The 21971-nt window shown below is 38.6% G+C and overlaps 1 protein-coding gene across 1 annotated transcript in view; it reads right to left on the bottom strand.

Annotated features, from left to right (window-relative positions):
• LOC101330707 (RING finger protein 17) overlaps positions 1-21971 on the bottom strand; it is a 108397-nt gene that overhangs the window by 46734 nt on the left and 39692 nt on the right. The window contains exons 16-20 of the mRNA XM_073794899.1: positions 20871-21012; positions 11078-11231; positions 7168-7283; positions 5621-5741; positions 2871-2991 (exon numbers count right to left, since the gene is read on the bottom strand). Of these exons, the coding sequence (XP_073651000.1) occupies positions 2871-2991; positions 5621-5741; positions 7168-7283; positions 11078-11231; positions 20871-21012 (654 nt within the window). The remainder of the gene's footprint in view (positions 1-2870; positions 2992-5620; positions 5742-7167; positions 7284-11077; positions 11232-20870; positions 21013-21971) is intronic.

The raw sequence follows: 21971 nt of genomic DNA, 5'->3' as shown, positions 1-21971 counted from the left end.
TGAAATGTACGTGTTTTAAATACGATGAGGACAAACTTATCATTTCTTTTCTTTTATGGACTATGCTTTTGGTGTCTTATCTTAGATATCTTTGCTCAATCCACTGTACTGAAGATTTCCTTTTTTCTTCTGGAAATTTACTTTAGCTCTTAATTTTAAGAGTATAATCCATTTGAGCTAGCCTTTGTGTACAGTGTGAGGTAAGAATTATGCAAATGCAAATTAAACCAAACCACTACACATCTACTAGAGCCACCAGAATCGAGAACACCGACAGCACCGAATGCTGGCGAGGATGTGGAGCAGCAGGAACCCTCACTCACTGCTGGTGGGAACGCACACTGAAGTTACTGTGGAAGACAGTTTGGCGGTTTCTTATAAAACTAAACATACTCTTATCATAGGATCCAGCAATTGTGCTACTTGATATTTACCCAAAGGAGTTGAAAACTTATGTCCACACAAAAACCTGCACGCAATCTCTACAGCAGCTTTAGTCATAATTGCCAAAACTTAGAAGCAACCAAGATGTCCTTCAGTAGGTGAATGGATAAATAAACTGTGGTGCAACTAGACAATGGAATATTATTCAGTGCTAAAAAGCAATGAGCTGTCAAGCCAGAAAAAGACACAGAGGAACCTTAAGTGCATATTACTAAGTGAAAGATGCCGATCTGAGAAGGCTACAGACTGTATGATTCCAATGTGGAAAAGACAAAACTACGGAGACAGTAAAAAGATCAGTGCTTGCCAGAAACTAGAGGGGAGGGAAGGATGAACAGGCTCTCACAGAGTTTTAGGACAGTGAAAATACTCTGTATGATACTATAATGGTGGATTCAAGTCATTATATATGTTAAACCCCACAGAATACACACTAATATAAACCATGGACTTTGATGATTATGACACGTCCATACAGTCTCACTGATACCAGCGAACACAACACGTTAGGGGGTGATGATGGTGGGGAGGCTGTGCCTGCGTGGGGTAGGAAGTGTACGGGAACTCTGTGCCTTCCGCTCCACGTTCTGAACCCAACACTGCTACAGAAAACAAAGCCTATCTAACAAAATAAAAAGGGTGACAGACCTGAATGTGAAACATAAAACTATAGAATACACAGGAGAAAACCTTTATGACCTGGGGTTAGGCAAAGATTTCTTACCTAAACACAAGCACCTGAATTATAAAAGAAAAAACATTGTCAAACTGAACTTCAAAACCAGAACCTTCTGCTTTTCTTTTTTTAAATAAATAAATTTATTTATTTATTTTTGGCTGCGTTGGGTCTCCATTGCTGCGTGTGGGCTTTCTCTAGTTGCGGCGAGCGGGGGCTATTCTTCGTGGTGGTGCGCAGGCTTCTCACTGCGGTGGCTTCTCTTGTTGCAGAGCACAGGCTCTAGGCACGCAGGCTCAGTAGTTGTGGCGCACGGCATTTGTTGCTCCGCGGCATGGGGGATCTTCCCAGACTAGGGATCGAACCCGTGTCCCCTGCACTGGCAGGCGGATTCTTAACCACTCACTGCGCCACCAAGGAAGTCCCCCTTCTGCTCTTTGCAGGACACTTTAGGAAGTCAGATTGGAAGAAAATATTTGCAAAGCACATGCCTAATGAAAGGCTTGTATCTAGAATGTATAAACAACTTTCATATTTCAATAACAATAAGCAACAATGTTTTAAAAGCCAGACACAAAAAGGCAAAATGTTATATGACTCCATTTATATGAAGTTGTGGAATAGTCAGAATTATGGAGACAGAAATTCGATCAGGAGCTGCCAAGGACCGGGTGTGGCGGAAGGAGACTGACTACATGAAGGCACCAGAGGGAACTCTGAGGGGTGATGGAAACAGTCTGCATCTTGACTGTGATGATGGTTGCATGACTATATGTATTTATCAAAACTCATAACTGTACCTAAAAAGGGTGAATTTCTTATTGTATATGTTATATATCTCAATAACCCTACTTAAAAAAAAAAAGAAAACTCAGTCCAATACATTTGAATGTTTCCTCTCCTTTCCTTCCCTCCCTCGCTTAGGACCTATAGTGAAAAAGGGCAGGCCCTCTCTTCTGCTACTAGTTCCGTTCCTCCCTTGTTAGGGGCGAGGTGGGGGGAGAGCCAGACCACACGCTGAGCACGTCACTGCAGGCCTCTGCTGGGTGTCTCCTCACTGCTCCTCTGGCTTCCCCTGGCAGGCATCACGTGTGGGTGTTATCAAATATTGGCTTTCTTAATGGCTGTGCGAGGGAGTTCTTCAGAAGACCCCTCAGGGGCCAACCCCAATGCACAAGTCACTATTGTGGAAGAACTGCTGTGTCTTGACTTCACACCCTCCTACCCTCCCTAGCACCGCTCTGCTCTTCTGATTCCGGGGTCACCTCAACCACTGGCCTGGCCTGGGTCTCAGCACAATAGCTCAAGCCTGGGTCTCTCTGAAAGTATCTACCTGAGCGCAGGAAAGATCCACATGTCTCCAGGTGAGAACATGGGCTTCTCTGCCACGATGCTCACGCTCGACCCTGCCGTTTCTCTTCCTGATCCTCTTCACAAAGGTTCAAGAGGCACCTAAGCAGACACCCCACCTAGAATAAGACGCCAGTCTCCTTTTCTTAGAAGCACCCTCCATCTCCAGGAGCCATTCTTGTTGTTGTAGAATCCCTTACAGATGAAGGAAAAAGCCACTCTATTCCCACTAGACTAAAGACTCCAATTATTTTTCCTTCTCTTTTTACTGACCCATTAACAGGGAAAAGCTCCCAAGTCTATAGCCTAAGCAGATAATCAATGGGGAATGATATGCCAGTTTCCCTTCTTGTGAAGTGTTACATATGAAGTAAAAATAAAAGTTTACAGGTCCACTTACCCTACTTCATAAGATGCTAGGCCCTCTTTAACTAGCTGGTCATTAATACTGGTAGGAGTCATTCCAGGAGCACCATGAAAATCGAAAAGCTCAACTAAGAGCACATTGTCTTCCAGAATTTCTGTAAAACCATTAAGACTAGTTTGGGGAAAGAAACAAATATGTCCCAAAATATACTAAAGAGCAATTTTTAAAAACCCGAGAACTTAATTTCCTTCATTTTGCATAACGTCAGTCTCTCTCTAGGGGTAAAAGTAGCATTTTTCACACATAAAAGAACTGCCAATGTTAATAAAATTTTCATTTTAGGTTATTGTGTACTGTTCCATAATGAACCGAAAGCAGCTTAAAGCTTTTAGATCCAGAAAAAACATAGTGACATATACTTATTGAAGCAGCATTCTGTTGTGTTTTTAAACTGTTTTATTGGATTCTGCCAAATTCCAGAGGACAAAAGAAATGAATGAAAGTTAATTCAGGCCAGTGCTTATTTGCAAAGTTTTACAGCTTTTATAAGAATGGCACCAAACAACAACAACAAAAAAAAGCAGCACAAAGTTTAAAACAACAAAAACTCAACCCAGAGCATTAAGTGGAATTTTTCCCCGTCCTTCTGTTTTTAGGACAAACCATTAGGTCTATTTCTTAATCTAAACTGGGAGTTAGCTGAGGGTAAAGTTACACCTCGTGTGCCTATTTACTTATTTATAGTACATAGCATAGAGAACCTGCTCAATATGCATTTGAATAAACGACAGAGGAATTTCTTTAGGAAACACACAGTTCTATGCACTGAGATCGGTTTATGCCTATACTTCTATACAATAGTAGCTGGCAGGTGCTAAGAGAATGATGATTCCAAATAAAAAGATAACTCATTACCAGCAGTAACATCCTATATTACCTAGTTGTAAGAATACATGTTAGAAAGCTATTTTTCAAGAGCTTAAAAATCATTCTTCACTACTTTTTTAACAGATAAATTATCTAGAAACAAAAAGCTAGATAAATTATCTAGAAACAAAAAGCTAAGCAACTCTGAGCCTCAGTAAACTCTAATCTCCTCACTTTCCATCTTTTGTGTTCCCTTTAGTGCTTTGATTTCATACTGCCCATGCACAAGTTCTTTATTCCACAGGGCCAGCTTCCCATGGTGCTGTACCTTCACCATCTTCCCTGCTCTGCTCCTAATTAAAATTTAAATGTCTCTTGCTTTGTAAGGTAACAATGTATACTAATCTCATCACTGTGCAGGTTAATGGGGAAAGATGTTTTAGGTCTGGTGGGGCCTTCTGGCATTCCTTAAATCAAATTATCTAGGTTAAGATACACTACAACTTGTGTTTAGATATTATTGGTATAACAAGTAATTGAGAATGAAAAAGGGGGAGTCAAGAGAGAAACCCAGGAGGTCTTGTCTTCATGGGTTAACCTCGGGAGGAGACGTTAAAGGGAGAGCTAAAAACCAACAGAATAAAATACCAAAAGGAAAGCTGAGAAGCAGAATTAAAGCACATTAAAGTCAGCTCAAAATCAGTGGAGATTACTCAAGACTAAGAGGCCCTTAACTTACTGTTTATATCAGAGAATCCAGACATAAAAATTCTATAGACTAAGGGTACAATTTCTACCATCATATTCCTCTTCAACAGAGCTACTACGTCAGAACAATGTCTTATGTTAAAGTGAATAAATTAACACAAATATGCAATCATTTCTAGGTTATGTGGCCTTGAGCAATTGATCTTTAAGCTTCAATTCCCTTGTAAAACAGGCTAATAATCTCATGGTATTTTGGGTTTACTAGATGGGAGTATGATGAAAATAAAAAAAATGGATACAGTAAAAAGTACCTTTTGAAGTCCCTTAAGTCAACCCTAAGTAAACATGCTCATGTGTATCCTGCACTAGTACTTGTTAAGACCAACACAGCCACGTTGGTCACAGCTTTGGAAAAGATCAAAATCCCAGATAATAACAACTTTCAAATCCCCCATCCAAATCCCTTGGGGCCAGACATGTTTCAGAATTCTTCAAATTGAGAAAAGCTATATAGAACATATATTGCTTATTTTGTAATACCCACAGCAATTCTGAGGCAGCAGCTCAGAAGCGAACATGACTATCCTGAAGTGGAATATATCTCACTGTAAAGAAGATCAATACAACATATAGCATTGTATCTTCATGTAAATTCAGATCAGATTTTGCCATTAAACTTGCTGGGTTACCAAACTGTGGGCTAGCGCTCAGCCTGTGTATCTCAGACCCAAACTGTTCCAAAAAAGAAGCAACTTTTTTTCAAAATATGCCGAGAGCCTATACTTAAACTTCCTCAAGTAGAATGAAACAAAAACAAAAAAACCTATTTACCAGTTATGTCCCATCTCCCCTCACTTTCTTGCAAATTATACCTTAGCATCCATCACTCCAAGATGAGGGACAGAGACCCAGGACAAAAGCAAAGAGAAACAAGAGAAGCTAACTCCTTGCTTTACGGCTTTCAAAGGGCCATGCTGAGGGTGACTTGATCTTTAATGGAAATTTTTGCCTCATGTACTGATTTTAGGCTCTAGAGCCTGCAGAAGATATTATTCCATTGTCCCCAGTTCTCAATAAATGTTCTCTCTCACTACTCATACTGATGACACATTGAATTTATTATATGATCTGACAAATGTTATATCATAATGTTAGTCTTATTTAAAATTATGATCATACAGCAACAAATAAAAATGGAAATAGCTTACTAATGACTGAACATGTCATAAACTTATCTTGAGTCTTTTCTTGAAATTTTTCTGTAGCTTTTTTTGACCACTGCAGTGTCCCTTTACATGGTTCAATATAGGCCAGCTTACATTTAATTGCCTGTGTCAAACAAAATTGCACCATTAAGAAAGTAAACTTAACTTACAGTTATTTTAGAATTAAAATAAAGTGTTAAATGTGTACAAAACTAAATTTTGCATTTGAATTTAATACATATTTAGAAAACAAATAAATGTCCAAAGATGTCTCTAACAGTACTTTTATAAATGCAAACAGTTAATCAACAGAGTATGGGATTAAGAGGTACAAACTATTATGTATAAAATAAGCTACAAGGATATATTATACAGCACAGGGAATATAGTCAATATTTTACAATAACTATAAATGGAGTATAACTTTAAAAAATCATGAATCACTATATTGTACACTTGCAACATACATAATGTACATCAATTAAAAAATAAAATCCGTAATAACCTATTAAAAAAAATCCAAACCAAAAATGAAACAAACAACAAAAAAACAGAGTATTTTGTTGAATGAATTATTGTATACTCAGACAGTGGAAAAATAAGCATCCACTGAAAGAATTATGATACACTGTTAAATGAAAAATCAAGTTATAGGACTATATATAGTCTAATCCCATAATTTTTTTTTTTTTTTTGCCATACGCGGGCCTCTCACTGCTGTGGCCTCTCCCGTTGCAGAGCACAGGCTCTGGACGCGCAGGCTCAGCGGCCATGGCTCATGGGCCCAGCCGCTCCGCAGCATGTGGGATCTTCCCAGACCAGGGCATGAACCTGTGTCCCCTGCATCGGCAGGCGGACTCTCAACCACTGCGCCACCAGGGAAGCCCTAATCCCATAATTCTTAAAAACACAGAAAATGTATCTTACAAGTATATATATCAAAAATATTGAATAATTCTGAGTGATTCCCCCCTCATTTTACTCATCCGTATTTTCAAATTTTTCCTGTATCATTTTACCCATTTTTAAATGAAAAATACTGCTTAATAACAATTCAAATACTAGGAGTATATGAATTAGGAAATAAACCTCCTTAAACTTATCTCTGGGGACTAGGATTCCAAGATAATGATAAGTTTTTTATTGATACTTATTCTTCCAGACTTCTCTCTTTCTCTGGCACACATTATATATACTTAAACATAAATGGGATCACAGTAAAATCATTTCTGTAATCAGTTTTTTTCACATAATATATCATATTCTTACTACCTTATACAGATATTTCAAAATAACACTAAAAGCTGCACACCAGTAAGTACTTATAAAGACACAAATATATACACATTTAGAATTAATGTTTATTTGTTAAGATACATATTATTTTTTAAACAGTAACTATAGAGACTCTTTTCTATAGCCTATGAATCAGAAATTATTTACAGAAAAAGTGAAGTTAAAAGAACATTTCTACAGTGAAAATAACTTCTAAAAATACTTGCATATTTGTGCTAATATTCTAACCCTATGATTTATAATGAGTAGATTACCTTCTCTGCAGGATTCAGAAACTCATCCTTTATTTTACGCATTTCTTTAAGTGTTATTTTTGCTGTATTGCCAAAATCCACATATTTAACTTCAACTTCACGATGTCCAGGCAATCCTTCAAAAATTATGAAATTGGAAATCACAAACTTGGGGAAAAAAAGAATTATCTAGCAAGATTAAGACTGATCTACAATCAACTAGATTCGAACACTTTTATGTTCAACATACAAACTTAATATTATTTTAATGTAGAAAACATTTCTAATATGTGAACTTCACAAAATCAACCATAATGCACAGCTGTTCAGACTCGGTGAATGAGAAACTAACAATTTAAAGATATCTAGGGCTACCCTGGTGGCGCAGTAGTTGAGAGTCCGTCTGCCAATGCAGGGGACACGGGTTCGTGCTCCGGTCCAGGAAGATCCCACAGGCCGCGGAGCGGCTGGGCCCGTGAGCCATGGCCGCTGAGCCTGCGCGTCCGGAGCCTGTGCTCCGCAATGGGAGAGGCCACAACAGTGAGAGGCCCGCGTACCGCAAAAATAAAAAAAATAAAAAAGATATCTAAAGGACAAACAAAATCAGGATAACAAAACAGCCATCAAATGCTAGGTGTTATGTCCTAAAAGTTAAGAATTAGGTTTGGAGTTAGACACTTAAATGACATGTGACTCTGAGAACGCTAATTAATATCTCTAAGATACTACCCTGAGCAAGTTACTTTTTCTCTGTAGGCCTCATTATTTCACCTGTAAAGTGGGTGTACCAATAGAATCAAATCTTATTAAGACTCTTTTTGAGGACTCACCTATTTAAAATACTCTGCAAAGAACCAAGCATAAAAGAAGCACTTAATGTTTGTTAGTCAACATAGGTAATCAAACAAGGCAAAACACTTAATGATCAAGACACAGGTTCATTTGTATAATATCTAATTGTGAAATTTAAAAAAATTATCTGGGGATATTGTGAAAAATGAGCAGAAACAGACCTCTATGTGAAACTAGTTTTCATATTTTAAAGGATACCAAAGAAACCTCTGGAAGGTTTGAACACATCAAAGTTTGAATAAAGATCTACCATAAACTGACCTTTTTGTAAATACTCAGAATATGAAATATGACTGACTTTAGTCCCCTAAGCACACGTATGTACAATGCTACAAAACTTGTTGCCATTACTTTCAAATTTAAAAACTAATACAGTACATGTAATTTCAAAATGGAAAAAGTTTGGGCATTCTCTGCCCCTTGGTAGAAGTGAAAGCAGATGTAACAATACTGGCACTGCTCGAGATGGCACTCAAGCAGCTCAGGTACCTGAGAAGTCGTGTGTACCCTAAGAGTAAGGTAAAGAGGTGAGGGGACCTTGCCCTGTTTCCACTGGAATCCTCATGCAAGAAAGATAATCTCAAGTGTAACGACACCATTAGATTCTTACCATTCCTCAAGTCTCTGAATGCAGATGCGGTTTTAAACAAAAACAAACAAATGGATATGGGACTTAAAAGAACAGTTTTCCCCAAATTATCAATCATGTGTGAGTAGAATCGGGAGACATGGAAGGTCTCAAAAGTTCCCTTCCATTTATTCTCTCTGAGGAAAATGCTCCACCAAAATATGGGAGTAAACCGAAAAGGTAAATGAGATCCAGAAAACAAGCAATCCAACTTAGGAAAACAAGTGAAATAAACTCCCAAAATAACAAGCCTAGGGGACAAGCAGTCTAATTGGAGCAAATAACAGGATGTTTTCACTGTTACGAAAAAAAAAAAAAAAATCAAACCAGCATTATCTGAAAAGTCTAATCATGTGGAAAATTGTTTTAAACTATTAGGAAAATGTAGCCATAGGTTACTGGCCAAAAAGTTCTTTCGGTTTTTAAAGTAAAAATAAAAGACACATTTTTCATTTTCACCAAGCACTTCATTGAACAACATATTCACCCTTTTTGTTCCACTACCTTCTGCCATTTTTCAGGCAACTTCATAATTTGATCTTCCCAAAACTTATCTTTTTGAACAAAGAACTGTTCCAGGTGCCTTTTACAGTCTTCCAGGAGATGGAAATTTTTTCCATTAAGAGAATTTTGTGAAGACCGAAATAAATGGAAATCTCAAGGTGTAATGTCTGGTGAATACAGCGGATGAATCAGAACTTCCCAGCCAAGCTGTAACAGTTTTTGCCTGGTCATCAAAGAAACATGCAGTCTTGTGTTACCCTGATGGAAGAGTATGTGTTTTCTTTCTTTTTTTTTCTTGGCAGTACGCGGGCCTCTCACTGTTGTGGCCTCTCCTGTTGCGGAGCACAGGCTCCGGACACGCAGGCTCAGCGGCCATGGCTCAAGGGCCCAGCCGCTCCGTGGCATGTGGGACCTTCCCGGACCGGAGCACGAACCCGTGTCCCCTGCATTGGCAGGCGGACTCTCAACCACCGCGCCACCAGGGAAGCCCAGAGTATGTGTTTTCCGTTGACTAATTCTGGACGCTTTTCGTCGAGTGCTGCTTTCAGTTGGTCTAATTGGGAGCAGTACTTGTTGGAATTAATCGTTTGGTTTTCCGGAAGGAGCTCATGATAAGAGGATTCCCTTCCAATCCCACTATATACGCGACATCACCTTCTTTGGATGAAGACTGGCCTTTGGTGTGGTTGGTGGTGGTTCATTTTGCTTGCCCCACGATCTCTTCCGTTCCACATTATTGTACAGTAACCACTTTTCATCCTCCGTCACAATTTGTTTTAAAAATGGAATGTTTTTGTTACGTTTCAGTGGAGAATCGCATGAGGAAATACAGTCAAGAAGGTTTTTTTCGCTTAACTAACGTGGAACCCAAACATCAAAGCGATGAACGTAACCAAGCTGGTGCAAATGATTTTCAACCCTTGATTTGGATGTTTTGAGTATGTCAGCTACTCAAAAGCATCTCCAGCATGGTATGACATTGACTGTTCTCAATTAATGTCTCTATTTGATCGATATCAACTTCAACTGGTCTACCTGACAGTGGAGCATCGTCCAGAAAGAAATCTCCAGCATGAAACTTCGCAAACCACTTTTGACACGTTCTATCAGTCACTGCACCTTCTCCATACACTGCACAAATCTTTTTTTGCGTTTCAGTCGCGTTTTTACCTTTCTTGAAATAATAAAGCATAATATGCTAAAAATGTTGTTTTTCTCTTCCATCTTCAAAATTAAAATGGCTACACAAATTTCACCAATTTTGATGTTTCTTTTTAAATGCACGCTGATACGACAGCTGTCACAATACAACAAACAATACGATTGTTTCGAATGAAGTTAAAGACAACTAAGTGCTATGAGAGCCATCTTACGGGAGAAATGAACCTTTTGGCCACAACCCACTGAAAGAAAATGGAGTGAAAAACTGATGCAATTATTAACTCAGAATTAAACTATACTTTATGGAGTAGCACTGAAAATACCTGCATAGAATAAGAATATAACTAAAAATTTTGATATATCAATAACTATGTGGGGGGAGAGAGGGGACAAAAGAGCTACAAGAGATCTAAAATTCATATAACATAATTAATACCTAAGACTGAAGTACCTACAAAGTATTATATTATTTAGAAGAAACAACACAGATAAATAACAAAAAGTATTTGTCTTTTTGGAGAAGAGTGAAGTATGTGTCATTTACCACTATTTAACTTTCTCAATAAGGCAATGTTAGGAAAAAAAAAAAAAAATGGTGAAGTCCTAGTCAAATCGAATGAAATCTAAGGAGCCAGAGGTTCATCTATCAACACTATTGCTAGCTTTCTAAAGAGCAAAACTGTAAGATCAAATAATATCACTTCCATGATTTAATTTGTACTGACTCAAATGGTATCAATTTTTAAGCATAACACTTCCCTGAGGAAATAGTGTGCAATTTCCTACCAATAACTTTTGCTCGGTACCAAACTCCATCTTCAAATTTAGCTACACAGGCTTGATCTTGAACTGGACAGAGGATTTCAAGATTTTCTGCATCTTCATTTTTATAGAATTCCTCAATTGCCTTTAATACAAATAAAAAATCCAGGCTCTTTATCTAAGAAACAGAGTTAAAGCAGGGATTAAAGCACTGTAGTTTCATAGAAACTTAAAATTTAAGTGTTGCATGTTTATAGGCACTGCTCATAAAATTATGAAATATTAGAACTGAATTAGATATAAGCTGTCATGTAATTTATATCTGAAATATTTTGTTACAGAAGTAGTATATAAAATTAGCATATATAAACATAACAAAATTTTTAAAAATCACATTTTTCCAGATATCTAAAACGTATATGCTTCTAGGTATTTTTCTTTTTTTTTGGCTGCGCTGTGCAGCTTGCAGGATCTTAGTTCCCTGATCGGGGACTGAACCCAGGCCCAGAGCAGTGAAAGTGCTGAGTCCTAATCACTGGACCACCAGGGAACTCCCGCTCCTAGATCTTTTTCTAAGCACACTTTCCATACTTTTGTATGTACCAAAAATGAGACCATACCATACGTATAATTCGATAATCTGCATTTTTCTATCAATTCTCACTTTTTCTGCCTCAGTAAGTGTTCCTACTAGTACTTCTAGACCATATTAGATTTCCCTAACTGACCAAACCCAGTATCCAATCTAAGACTACATGTTATATTTGGTTACCTCAATAAGTCTTATAATTTAGTGTAGTGTTCTTTTTAAAATGACCCTGTCTTATTAAAGACAGTGTGCTATTTTTCTGCAGAATGCCCCATCTTCTGGATTTATGTGGTTATGTTTTCATCCTGTTATTTATCTTGTTCCGCCACCGAGCAGGGCCTATCCCTGGAATTTCTCCCAAACTGAGAGTTGTATCTACAAGTTTGATGGATTCAAGCCAAATCTTTTGGCTAGAATACGTCAAGTTGCAACAAATCAAGACACAATATTACTGACTCACTAAGGATATGCTAAGATTCACCTACAGAAAGGGCTTGTGATTCTCATCCCTTCATTATACAGTTACGTTTTTCCCTTGTGGTCACCAAGTAATTCATGTAGTACTACTCTGGCATTGTATGAACGTCCAATTTCCCATCAGCCATCCATCTAATGGTTTTAATGTGAATTGATAAATCTTCTTTAATAAATCAATCATTTCAGTAGAGTTTGTGAAATGACTGCATAATTGAATAGAGCTTTATCTTATTAAATGGGACTATTTGGTTACTTAAAACCTGATGTTCTTATACTACTTAAAACACAGCTCCTAAAACAAAACCAAGGATGAATGTTTATTTTTCCAAATACCAATTCTTAAGATGAAAAATATTTTAAAATCCATCTCAAATGGTCAAAAAATGAAGTTTTTCTCTTTTGTGGGTATAATAATGCAAGTGGAAATTTTCTGAATCTTTTGTTATTTCATATAAATTATTTTCACAACACTTTAAACCTTTCTTTTTTTTTTTCCACAGTACATTGTTGTAATTGTTCTATTTTATTGTTGGTTATTGTTGTTAATCTCTTGCTGTGCCTAATTTATAAATTAAACTGTATCTTAGGTATACATGTATAGGAAAAAACATCATATATACAGGGTTCAGTACTGCCCACAGTTTCAGGCGTCCACTGGGAGTCTTGTATCCCCTGCAGACAAGGGGGGACCACTATATGTGATGGAGGAAATGGACGGAGGTCTGGATGCACAGACTGTAAACCTTTATTTCTAAGTAGGTATTATTCATATTCTTGCATTAACAGATTACCCAAATGGAACACTGGAAAATTCAACAGAGAAATGACATCAGCAAAACAGCAGACTCTGAAGCTCCAAGCTCTTGTGTCCCCACAGAAACACTGAAAAAATGAGAAACCATCTGAACCAACTTTGTTAGAGCTCTGGGAAACAAAGGCTTACAGCACCCAAGCAAACACCCAATCAAGCTTTCAACATTCAAGGAAATCAACATAAACATTTGCTGAACACGAGCTAAAAGAACAGAGAGACTTCAGTGATCACATACTAGGAATAGTATTTGTAAGAATAGTTTGAAAAAGTCTCAAAATAAACCAACTACTAGTCTTCAACAATTTTAAAAAATCCAGGATGTGTGTGGCGGGTGATCTTTCAGAGTTCTGTAATAGTCAATGCCCAATTTTCAACAAGAAATCAGAAGGCATACAAAGAAACAGGAAAACATGGCTCATTCCAAGGAACAAAATAAACAGACAGAAATCAGCCCTTAGGAAGCCCAGATAATGGATTTACTAGACAAAGACTTTAGAACAACTGTCTTAAATATGCTCAAAGAGCTAAAGGAAAACATGGACAAAGAACTAGAGAAAACCAGGAAAACAATAAAGGATTAAAATGAAAGTATCAACAAAGAGACAGTAATTATAAAAAGGAATCAAATTCTGGAGCTGAAAAGTACAATAACTGAAACAAAAAATATTCTGGAGGGGTTCAATAGCAGATTTGATCAGGCAGAAGAGTCAGTGAACTTGAATATAGGACAACTGAAATAGTGAGGAACAGAAAGAAGAAAGAATTAAGTGAACAGAGCCCAAAGTATTTGTCAGATATTAATCACACCAATATATGCATTATGGGAGTCCCAGAAAGAGAAGAGAGAAAGAAAGGAGCAGAAAGAGTATCTGAAGAAATAATGACCAAAAACTTCCCAAATTTGATGAAATACACAAATCTACAAATCCAAGCAATATTATGGGTTGATTTGTGTCTCCTCCAAAAAGATATGCTGGAGTTGTAATCCCCAGAACCTCAAAACATGACCTTATCTGGAGATACGGTATTTATCAAGTTAAAATGAGGTCGTTAAAGTAGGCTTTAATCCAATGTGATTGGTGTCCTTATTAAAAGGGGTAAATTTGGGCACAAAGACACATACACAGGAGAATGCATGTAAAGATGAAGGCAGAAACTGGAGTGAGGCAGAAGCCACTGAACACCAAATTTTCCAGCTAACCACCAGAAGCTAGGGAAAAAGGCATGGAATAGATTCTCACTCACAACCTTCAGAAGGAACCAACACTACTAACAACTTGATCTCACACTTCTAGATTCCAGAATTGTGAGACAATAAATTTATGTTGTTTAAGCCACTTAACTTGTGGAACTTTCTTATGGCACCCCTAAGAAATGAATACAGATTTTGGAATAGGAAAGTAGTGTGCTGTTGTAATAAATACCTAACATATGAGAGAAGCTTTGAAATTGGGTAATGAATAGAAAGAAAAGGAAGAATTATGCGGTACTTGAATGAAAATAACCAGATTGCTTTGGAAAGATTACTGGCAGAAATATGGATGTTAAAGGTGCTTCTGGTGAGATTTCAGACAGAAATGAGGAATACGATACTGAAAACTGGAGGAAAGGCAATCCTTGTTACACAGTGGTAGAGAACTTGGTTGAATTATGTTCTACTGAGTGAAAAGTTGAACTTGGATATTTAGCTGAGGACACTGCTAAGCAAAGTGTCAAAGTGCCAGCCAGGTTTCTCCTTGCTGCTTATAATAAAATGTGAGAGGACAGACATAAATTGAAGAATAAATTGTTAAACATAAAGGAAGCAGAATCTGAAGATTTAGAAAATTCTCAGCCTATATGTATTTCAAAAAATGAGAAAGCAAGCTCTGGAGTGAACACCAAGGGCATGGCTGGACAGTGTCTGCTCAAGAGATTATGGGTAGGGCTTCCCCGGTGGCACAGTGGTTGGGAGTCCGCCTGCCGATGCGGGGGATGCGGGTTCATGCCCCAGTCTGGGAGGATCCCACATGCCGCTGGGCGGCTGGGCCCGTGGGCCATGGCCGCTGAGCCTGCGCGTCCGGAGCCTGTGCTACACAATGGGAGAGGCCGCAGTGGTGGGAGGCCCACGTACAGCAAAAAAAAAAAAAAAAAAAAAAAGAGATTATGGGTATACGACTTGTGGATCTAATCATTCGTCTCAGCAGAAACAATGCCAGCGTGAACTGAAGGGGACAGAGGTGAGAGGAAATGAAGGGGGGCCGGTGGGCTTGTGGGATTCTATAGGCAGGAAGTGAGCTGATAGAGCTATTCAGTTATGAACTTATGTTTCAAGAAAAGGGAAGACTGATCCTGAAGGAGATTCAGAGGCTAGTGTGTCTGCAACTGCTACTCAGGCCCAGAGGGCACAGACCTGAGAGGCAGGGCTGGTTCCTCCTCTGTTCCAGGGATGGGGCCTCCTCCTGGGTTCCAGAGGGTTAGGATAAATCCTCAATTCCAATGGGTGAGGTTGCTGCCATGACTGAAGGGGTAGGGCCACCACCCTAGTGGGACTGGAGGACAGAGCATCCAGCCAATGAGGATTATTCTCAAGCCGTAAGAATCTAATGGAATTTTCCCTGCTAGGTTTTAGACTTACTGTCTAGTCTCACAGATTCAGAGACAGAGAGGAGTTCTGCCTCAGCTTGAGTTAAACAATTCTTACCTATACCTGATTCAGATAATCAGGGATTCAGTGATTTTATATGAGATTCTGGATTTAGATTTGATGCTAGAATGATTAAGATTTTTTGGAATGTTGGGATGGGGTTATTGCATGTGGGGAGGAAATTTTTGATACAGCAGAAAGTGGACTGCTTATGGGTTGAATTGTGTCCTCCCCCCCAAATATGTTGAAGTTCTAACCCCCCCAGTACCTCAGCATGTGTCCTTATTTGGAGATAGGGTTTTACCTTGATAGGTATTATCAAGTTAAAGTCTTAGGCGGGACCTAATTCAACATGACTGTTGTCTGTATTAAAAAACTGAGACAGACAAGTACACAGAGAGAGTGCCATGTGAAGGAAGCAGAGACTGGGATGACGCAGCAGAAGCCAATGAGTGCTAAAGACTGCCGGCAAACCACCAAATCTAGGGGAGAGACATGGAACAGATCACAGACCTCACCCTCCCAGACCACAGAAGGAACCAACTCTGCCAACACCTTGACCTTGAACTTGCAGACTCCAGAACTGTGAGAAAATAAATTTCTGCTTTTTTAAACTACCTACTATATGGCACTTTTTGCACGAGGGGGGTGGGAGTGGGCATGCCACACAGCTTGTGGGATCTTAGTTCCCTGACCACAGATTGAACCTGGCTCCTGGCAGTGAAAGCGCAGAGTTCTAACCACTGTACTGCCAGGCAATTCCCTGTGGCACTTCGTTATAGCTGCCCTAGAAAGTTACTATACTCAAAAAACGCAAAGTAGGATAAATTCAAAGAGAGACACACTACATGCATGATAAACAAACTGTCAACAGCCAAAGACAAAGTGAGAGTTGTGAAAGCAGCAAGAGAGAAGTGACTTGTCATATATAAGGGATCATCAATAAGATTATCATCTGACTTCTCATCAGAAATCCTGGAGGTCAGAAGATAATATTAAACTGCTGAAAGAAAAAAAGCATCAACTGAGAATTACAGATCCAGCAAAACTATCCTGCAAAAGACAGGAAGAAATAAGCTATTCACAGATAAACAAGAGGTGAGGAAGTTCACTAACACCAGACCTGTCTTATAAACAATGCTAAAGGGAGTCATTCAGGAGGAAATGAAAGGTGCTAGAGTGTAACTCAGAGCCACATTAAAATGTAAAGATCTGTGGTTAACATAAATACGTGGACAAATATGAAAGCCAATATTATTAACTTTAGTTTGTAATTCCACTTTTATTTTCTACAGGATTTAAAAGATAAATGCATAAAAATAATTATAAATCTACATTATTGAGCACACAATGTACAAAGATTTATTTCTGAGATCAATAATATAAAAGGAGAATGGAGTTATACACGAGTAGGGTTTTGTTCAATTAAAGTTGGTAACAATTTGTATTAACCTCTGTCACTTTAGGATGTTATATGTAATCCCCATGGTAACAATAGATAAATATATAGATACACAAAAGGAAATAAGAAGGGAACCAAAACATGATGCTACAGTATTTCCACACCCATGTTCATTGCAGCATCATTCACAATAGTCAAGAGGTAGAAGCAAACCAAATGTCCATCAATGGATGAATGAATTAATAAAATGTGGTATATACATACAATGGAATATTAGTCAGCCTTAAAGAAGTTAAGTCCTGTCACATGCTACAACATAGGGCATTATGCTAAGTGAAAAAAGCCAGTGCCAAAAGGACAAATACAGGTATCCCTGCTATCTGAAAGTGGAGTGTTCCTATGAAATCTTTTGTAAGCCAAAATGCAGTAGGGCTTCCCTGGTGGCGCAGTGGTTGAGAGTCCGCCTGCCGATGCAGGGGACACGGGTTCGTGCCCCGGTCTGGGAGGGTCCCACATGCTGCGGAATGGCTGGGCCCGTGAGCCATGGCCGCTGAGCCTGTGCGTCCGGAGCCTGTGCTCCACAACGGGAGAGGCCACAACAGTGAGAGGCCCGCGTACCGCAAAAAAAAAAAAAAAAAAAGGAGGCAAGAATATAAAATGGGAAAAAGTCTCTTTAGCAGTGGTGCTGGGAAAGTCGGACAGCTGAATGTAAATCAGTGAAGTTAGAACACACCCTCACGCCATGCACAAAAAATAAACTCAAATGAGATGGCTTGAAGACTTTTATAAGACATAAAACCATAAAACTCCTAGAAGAGAGCATAGGCAAAACATTCTCTGACATAAACTGTACCAATGTTTTCTTAGGTCAGGCTCCCAAGGCAATAGAAATTAAAACAAAAACAAACAAACAGGACCTGATGAAACTCACAAGCTTTTGCACAGCAAAGAAAACCATAAACAAAACGAAAAGACAACCTACAGTATGGGAGAAAATATTTGCAAATGATACAACCGACAAGGGCTTAATCTCCAAAATATATAAACAGCTCATACAACTCAACAACAACAAAAAAAAACCCAACTGAAAAATGAGCAGGAGACCTTAATAGACACTTCTCCAAAGAAGACATACAGATGGTCAGTAGGCACATGAAAAGATGTTCCACATGACTGACTATTAGAGAAATGCATATCAAAACTACAATGAGGTACCACCTCACACTGGTCAGAATGGCCACCATTAAAAAAGTCTATAGGGGGATTTCCCTGGTGGTGCAGTGGTTAAGAATCCACCTGTCAATGCAGGGGTCACGGGTTCGAGCCCTGGTCCAGGAAGATCCCACATGCCACGGAGCAACTAAGCCCACGCGCCACAACTACTGAGCCCGTGTGCCACAACTACTGAAGCTCGCGTGCCTAGAGCTCATGCTCTGAAACAAGAGAAGCCACTGCAATGAGAAGGCTGCACACCACAACGAAGAGTAGCCCCCACTCGACACAACTAGAGAATGCCTGTGTGCAGCAACTAAGACCCAACACAGCCATTAAAAAAAAAAAAAGAAAAAGTCTATAGGGACTTCCCTGATGGTCCAGTGATTAAGACTCCGTGCTTCCACTGCAGGGGGCACAGGTCCGATCCCTGGCTGGGGAACTAAGATCCTGCATGCCACGTGGCATGACCAAAAAAGTAAATAAAAGCAAAAAAATTAAAAATATTAAAAGTCTACAAATAACAAACGCTGGAGAGGCTGTGGAGAAAAGGGAACCCTCCTACACTGTTAGTGGGAATGTAAATTGGTGTAGCCACTATGGAGAACAGTATGGAGGTTTTAGAAAACTAAAAATAGAGATATACCATACGATCCAGCAATTCCACTCCTGGGCATATATCCAGAGAAAACTATAATTCAAAAAGATACATGCACCCCTATGTTCACAGCAACACCATTCACAATAGCCATGACATGGAAGCAACCTAAATGTCCATCGAAAGATGAAAGGATGAAGAAGATGTGGTATATATATACAATGGAATACTATTCAGCCATAGAAAAGAACAAAATAATGCCATTTGCAGCAACATGGATGCAACAAGAGATTATCATACTAAGTGAAGTAATTCAGAAAGAGAAAGACAAATACCATATGATATCACTTACATGTAGAATCTAAAATATGGCAAAAATGAACCTATCTATAAAACAGACTCACAGACATAGAAAACACTTGTGGTTGCCAAGGGGGAGGGTTAGAGGCAGAGGGATGGACTGTGAGTCTGGGGTTGGTAGATGCAAACTATTACATTTACAGTGGATAAACAACAAGGTCCTACTGTACAGCACAGGGAACAATATTCAATCTCCTGGGATAAACCATAATGCAAAAGAATATTAAAAAAGAATGTAGGGCTTCCCTGGTGGCGCAGTGGTTGAGAGTCCGCCTGCCGATGCAGGGGACACGGGTTCGTGCCCCGGTCCGGGAAGATCCCACATGCCGCGGAGCGGCTGTGCCCGTGAGCCATGGCCGCTGAGCCTGCGCGTCCGGAGCCTGTGCTCCGCAACGCGAGAGGCCACAGTGGTGACACCCGCATACCGCAAAAAAAAAAAAAAAAAGGATGTATATATGTATATAACTGAGTCTCTGCAGTGCAGCAGAGATTGGCACACTGTAAATCAACTATACTTCAATTAAAAAAAAAAACAACCAAAAAAACCAGTGTGCTACTGCCATAAGGACAGATGGATGGACCAATGGAATAGAAAAGAGAGCCCAGAAATAAACATTCACGTATATGGTTAACTGAGTTTTGACAAGAGTGCCCAGACCGTACAATGGAGAAAAGACCATCTTTTCAACAAACAGTGCTGGGTAAACTGGATATCCAAATGGGAAAGAATGAACCTTTCCCTTACACCATATATAAAAATTAGCTCAAAATAACTCAAAGACCTAAATGTAAGAGCTAAAACTATAAAACTCACAGAAGAAAACACAGGGGGGAAAAGCTTCACGATGTTAGATTGGCAATGATTTCTTGGATATGACATCAAAATACCGGCAACAAAAGAAAAAGTAGATAAACTGGACTTTATCAATTAAAAACTTTTTGAAAGAATGCTATCAAGAGAGTGATAAGGTAAGCCACAGAATAAGAGATAACATCTGAAAATGATATATCTGATAAAGGATTAATGTATAATCCTTTATACATTATACATTATACATACATCCTTTATACATTATACATATAATGTATAATGTATAATCCATAATGTATAAAGATCTCCTATAACCCAACAACAGCAAAATAAATAATCCAATTCAAAAATGGGCAATGGACTGGAATTAACTCATTCTAAGGGCCATACTGCTTTGTGTGACACATAAAGCACGGACACAAAGAGATCAATGAAGATAAACTTTAATGCTGGTAGCTATCTAAAACAGACCCATCAGTCATATACCCCAAATTTTCTATGAATGCCTTTAACCTGAATCTATTTTGGTATTGTAATTCAGAAAATTACCTAGGAATAAGAAGTAAATTCTCATACATTATCAGAAGCAGGTGTTATCATTTTATTTTGATTTGCCAGCTCTATGTGCTCTCCTGGTTTCTAGATTTCAGAAGGTAGCAAGAAACATTTACACATTAGGGATCCTTCATTTTCCTTCCCCTCCATACTTCACTAACTTGCCTGATAAATTTAGATTTCCTTCAATTTACTATGAATCATGTGAATTTCTTGTTTAAAAACAAGAAACTACTAAGCTACTAAGAAACTTAAATTTGCAGAAGGTTGATAGTGGTTTGCTCTCAATTCATACTGGGCACTCACTTCCATTATAAATTTCTACTTAAAATTTGAAAAAATACTTTGTCTCAAAGGACCACTATATACTTACCAACTGAAGATAGAAATCAGTAGGACTATTTATATGACAAACCATAACTGAAACATCTGTCATTTCCTTAGGCAAAACAGGTGGATGATAGTGTAAAGTCGTATTTTTTTCAGAGTGACTTCTTGATAACTGAGACCTAAACCTAATTAAAAGCATAAGCAAGAGCCATTAAGTCTCTCTTCTCTCAGTGGATTAATTGATCTGAAGAAAGGACTTACACACATACTGATTTATCTACCAAGAGTATTTTTCCAATTTCTCTCTTCTAACTTACAACATTTCTTAGTATTGTCTCCAATTATCAAACCAGGATAAATAAGAGGTCAAGTCTCAAAACTCAATAATTAACCTTCAAGTTTGTGCTGGAACATTTGTGAGTTGGGCCTGTATGTTCTACTCAAAGTTTCTACTCTTTTGGTTGACAATACCCAGCATCTATGGTAGCAATCAGAAAGGCCAGCTGAGGGGTTTCTGTGACCCCTTTCAGCTCCAATACTCTACTTAAGTTTTATTTTTCCAGAATGGAATCTACTTGGGTCACTTCCAGAGTCGTGTAATTGCTCAGGACAGAAAGTAGTATCTTCCATTATCTCTGTGGTTACTTAGTCATCTTACTTTGCTCATCAGACATGAGAAAGGAAAGAAATTTAATATCTACTCTAGATTCATACATTAAATATAGAGTGGTGATCATGATCTTATTCCAAAGGTTAGAAAATGTAAGAACTCTTAAACTATAATTCTTAAAACCCTAGTGGAGCTACTTGTAAAAGTTAGCAAGAGTCTAAAAAAATGTTCCTATCTACCAATAGTTTCTATTTTGAGCTACCTTAATTTTTCTATTTCCTTAAATCAAATGACCTGAATGCAATTTTCACAGACAACCATACTTAGAAAACTCTGACAGCAATATTTTTAACCTCTTCGAGTATGTTAGGATGTCCCTGGTGGTCTAGTGGTTAGGATTTGGTGCGCCCTCTTAGTGTATGTTACAGTTCACTTTAGAGCCCATCTTTTTTTTTTTGCGGTACGCGGGCCTCTCACTGTTGTGGCCTCTCCCGTTACGGAGCACAGGCTCCGGACGCGCCTGCTCAGCAGCCA

This window comes from Tursiops truncatus, chromosome 18 (genome assembly GCF_011762595.2).
Source record: "Tursiops truncatus isolate mTurTru1 chromosome 18, mTurTru1.mat.Y, whole genome shotgun sequence".
NCBI classification, from domain to species: domain Eukaryota; kingdom Metazoa; phylum Chordata; class Mammalia; order Artiodactyla; family Delphinidae; genus Tursiops; species Tursiops truncatus.
Note: the sequence above shows the minus strand (reverse complement) of the source record. Positions and strands in the feature narration are given on the sequence as shown.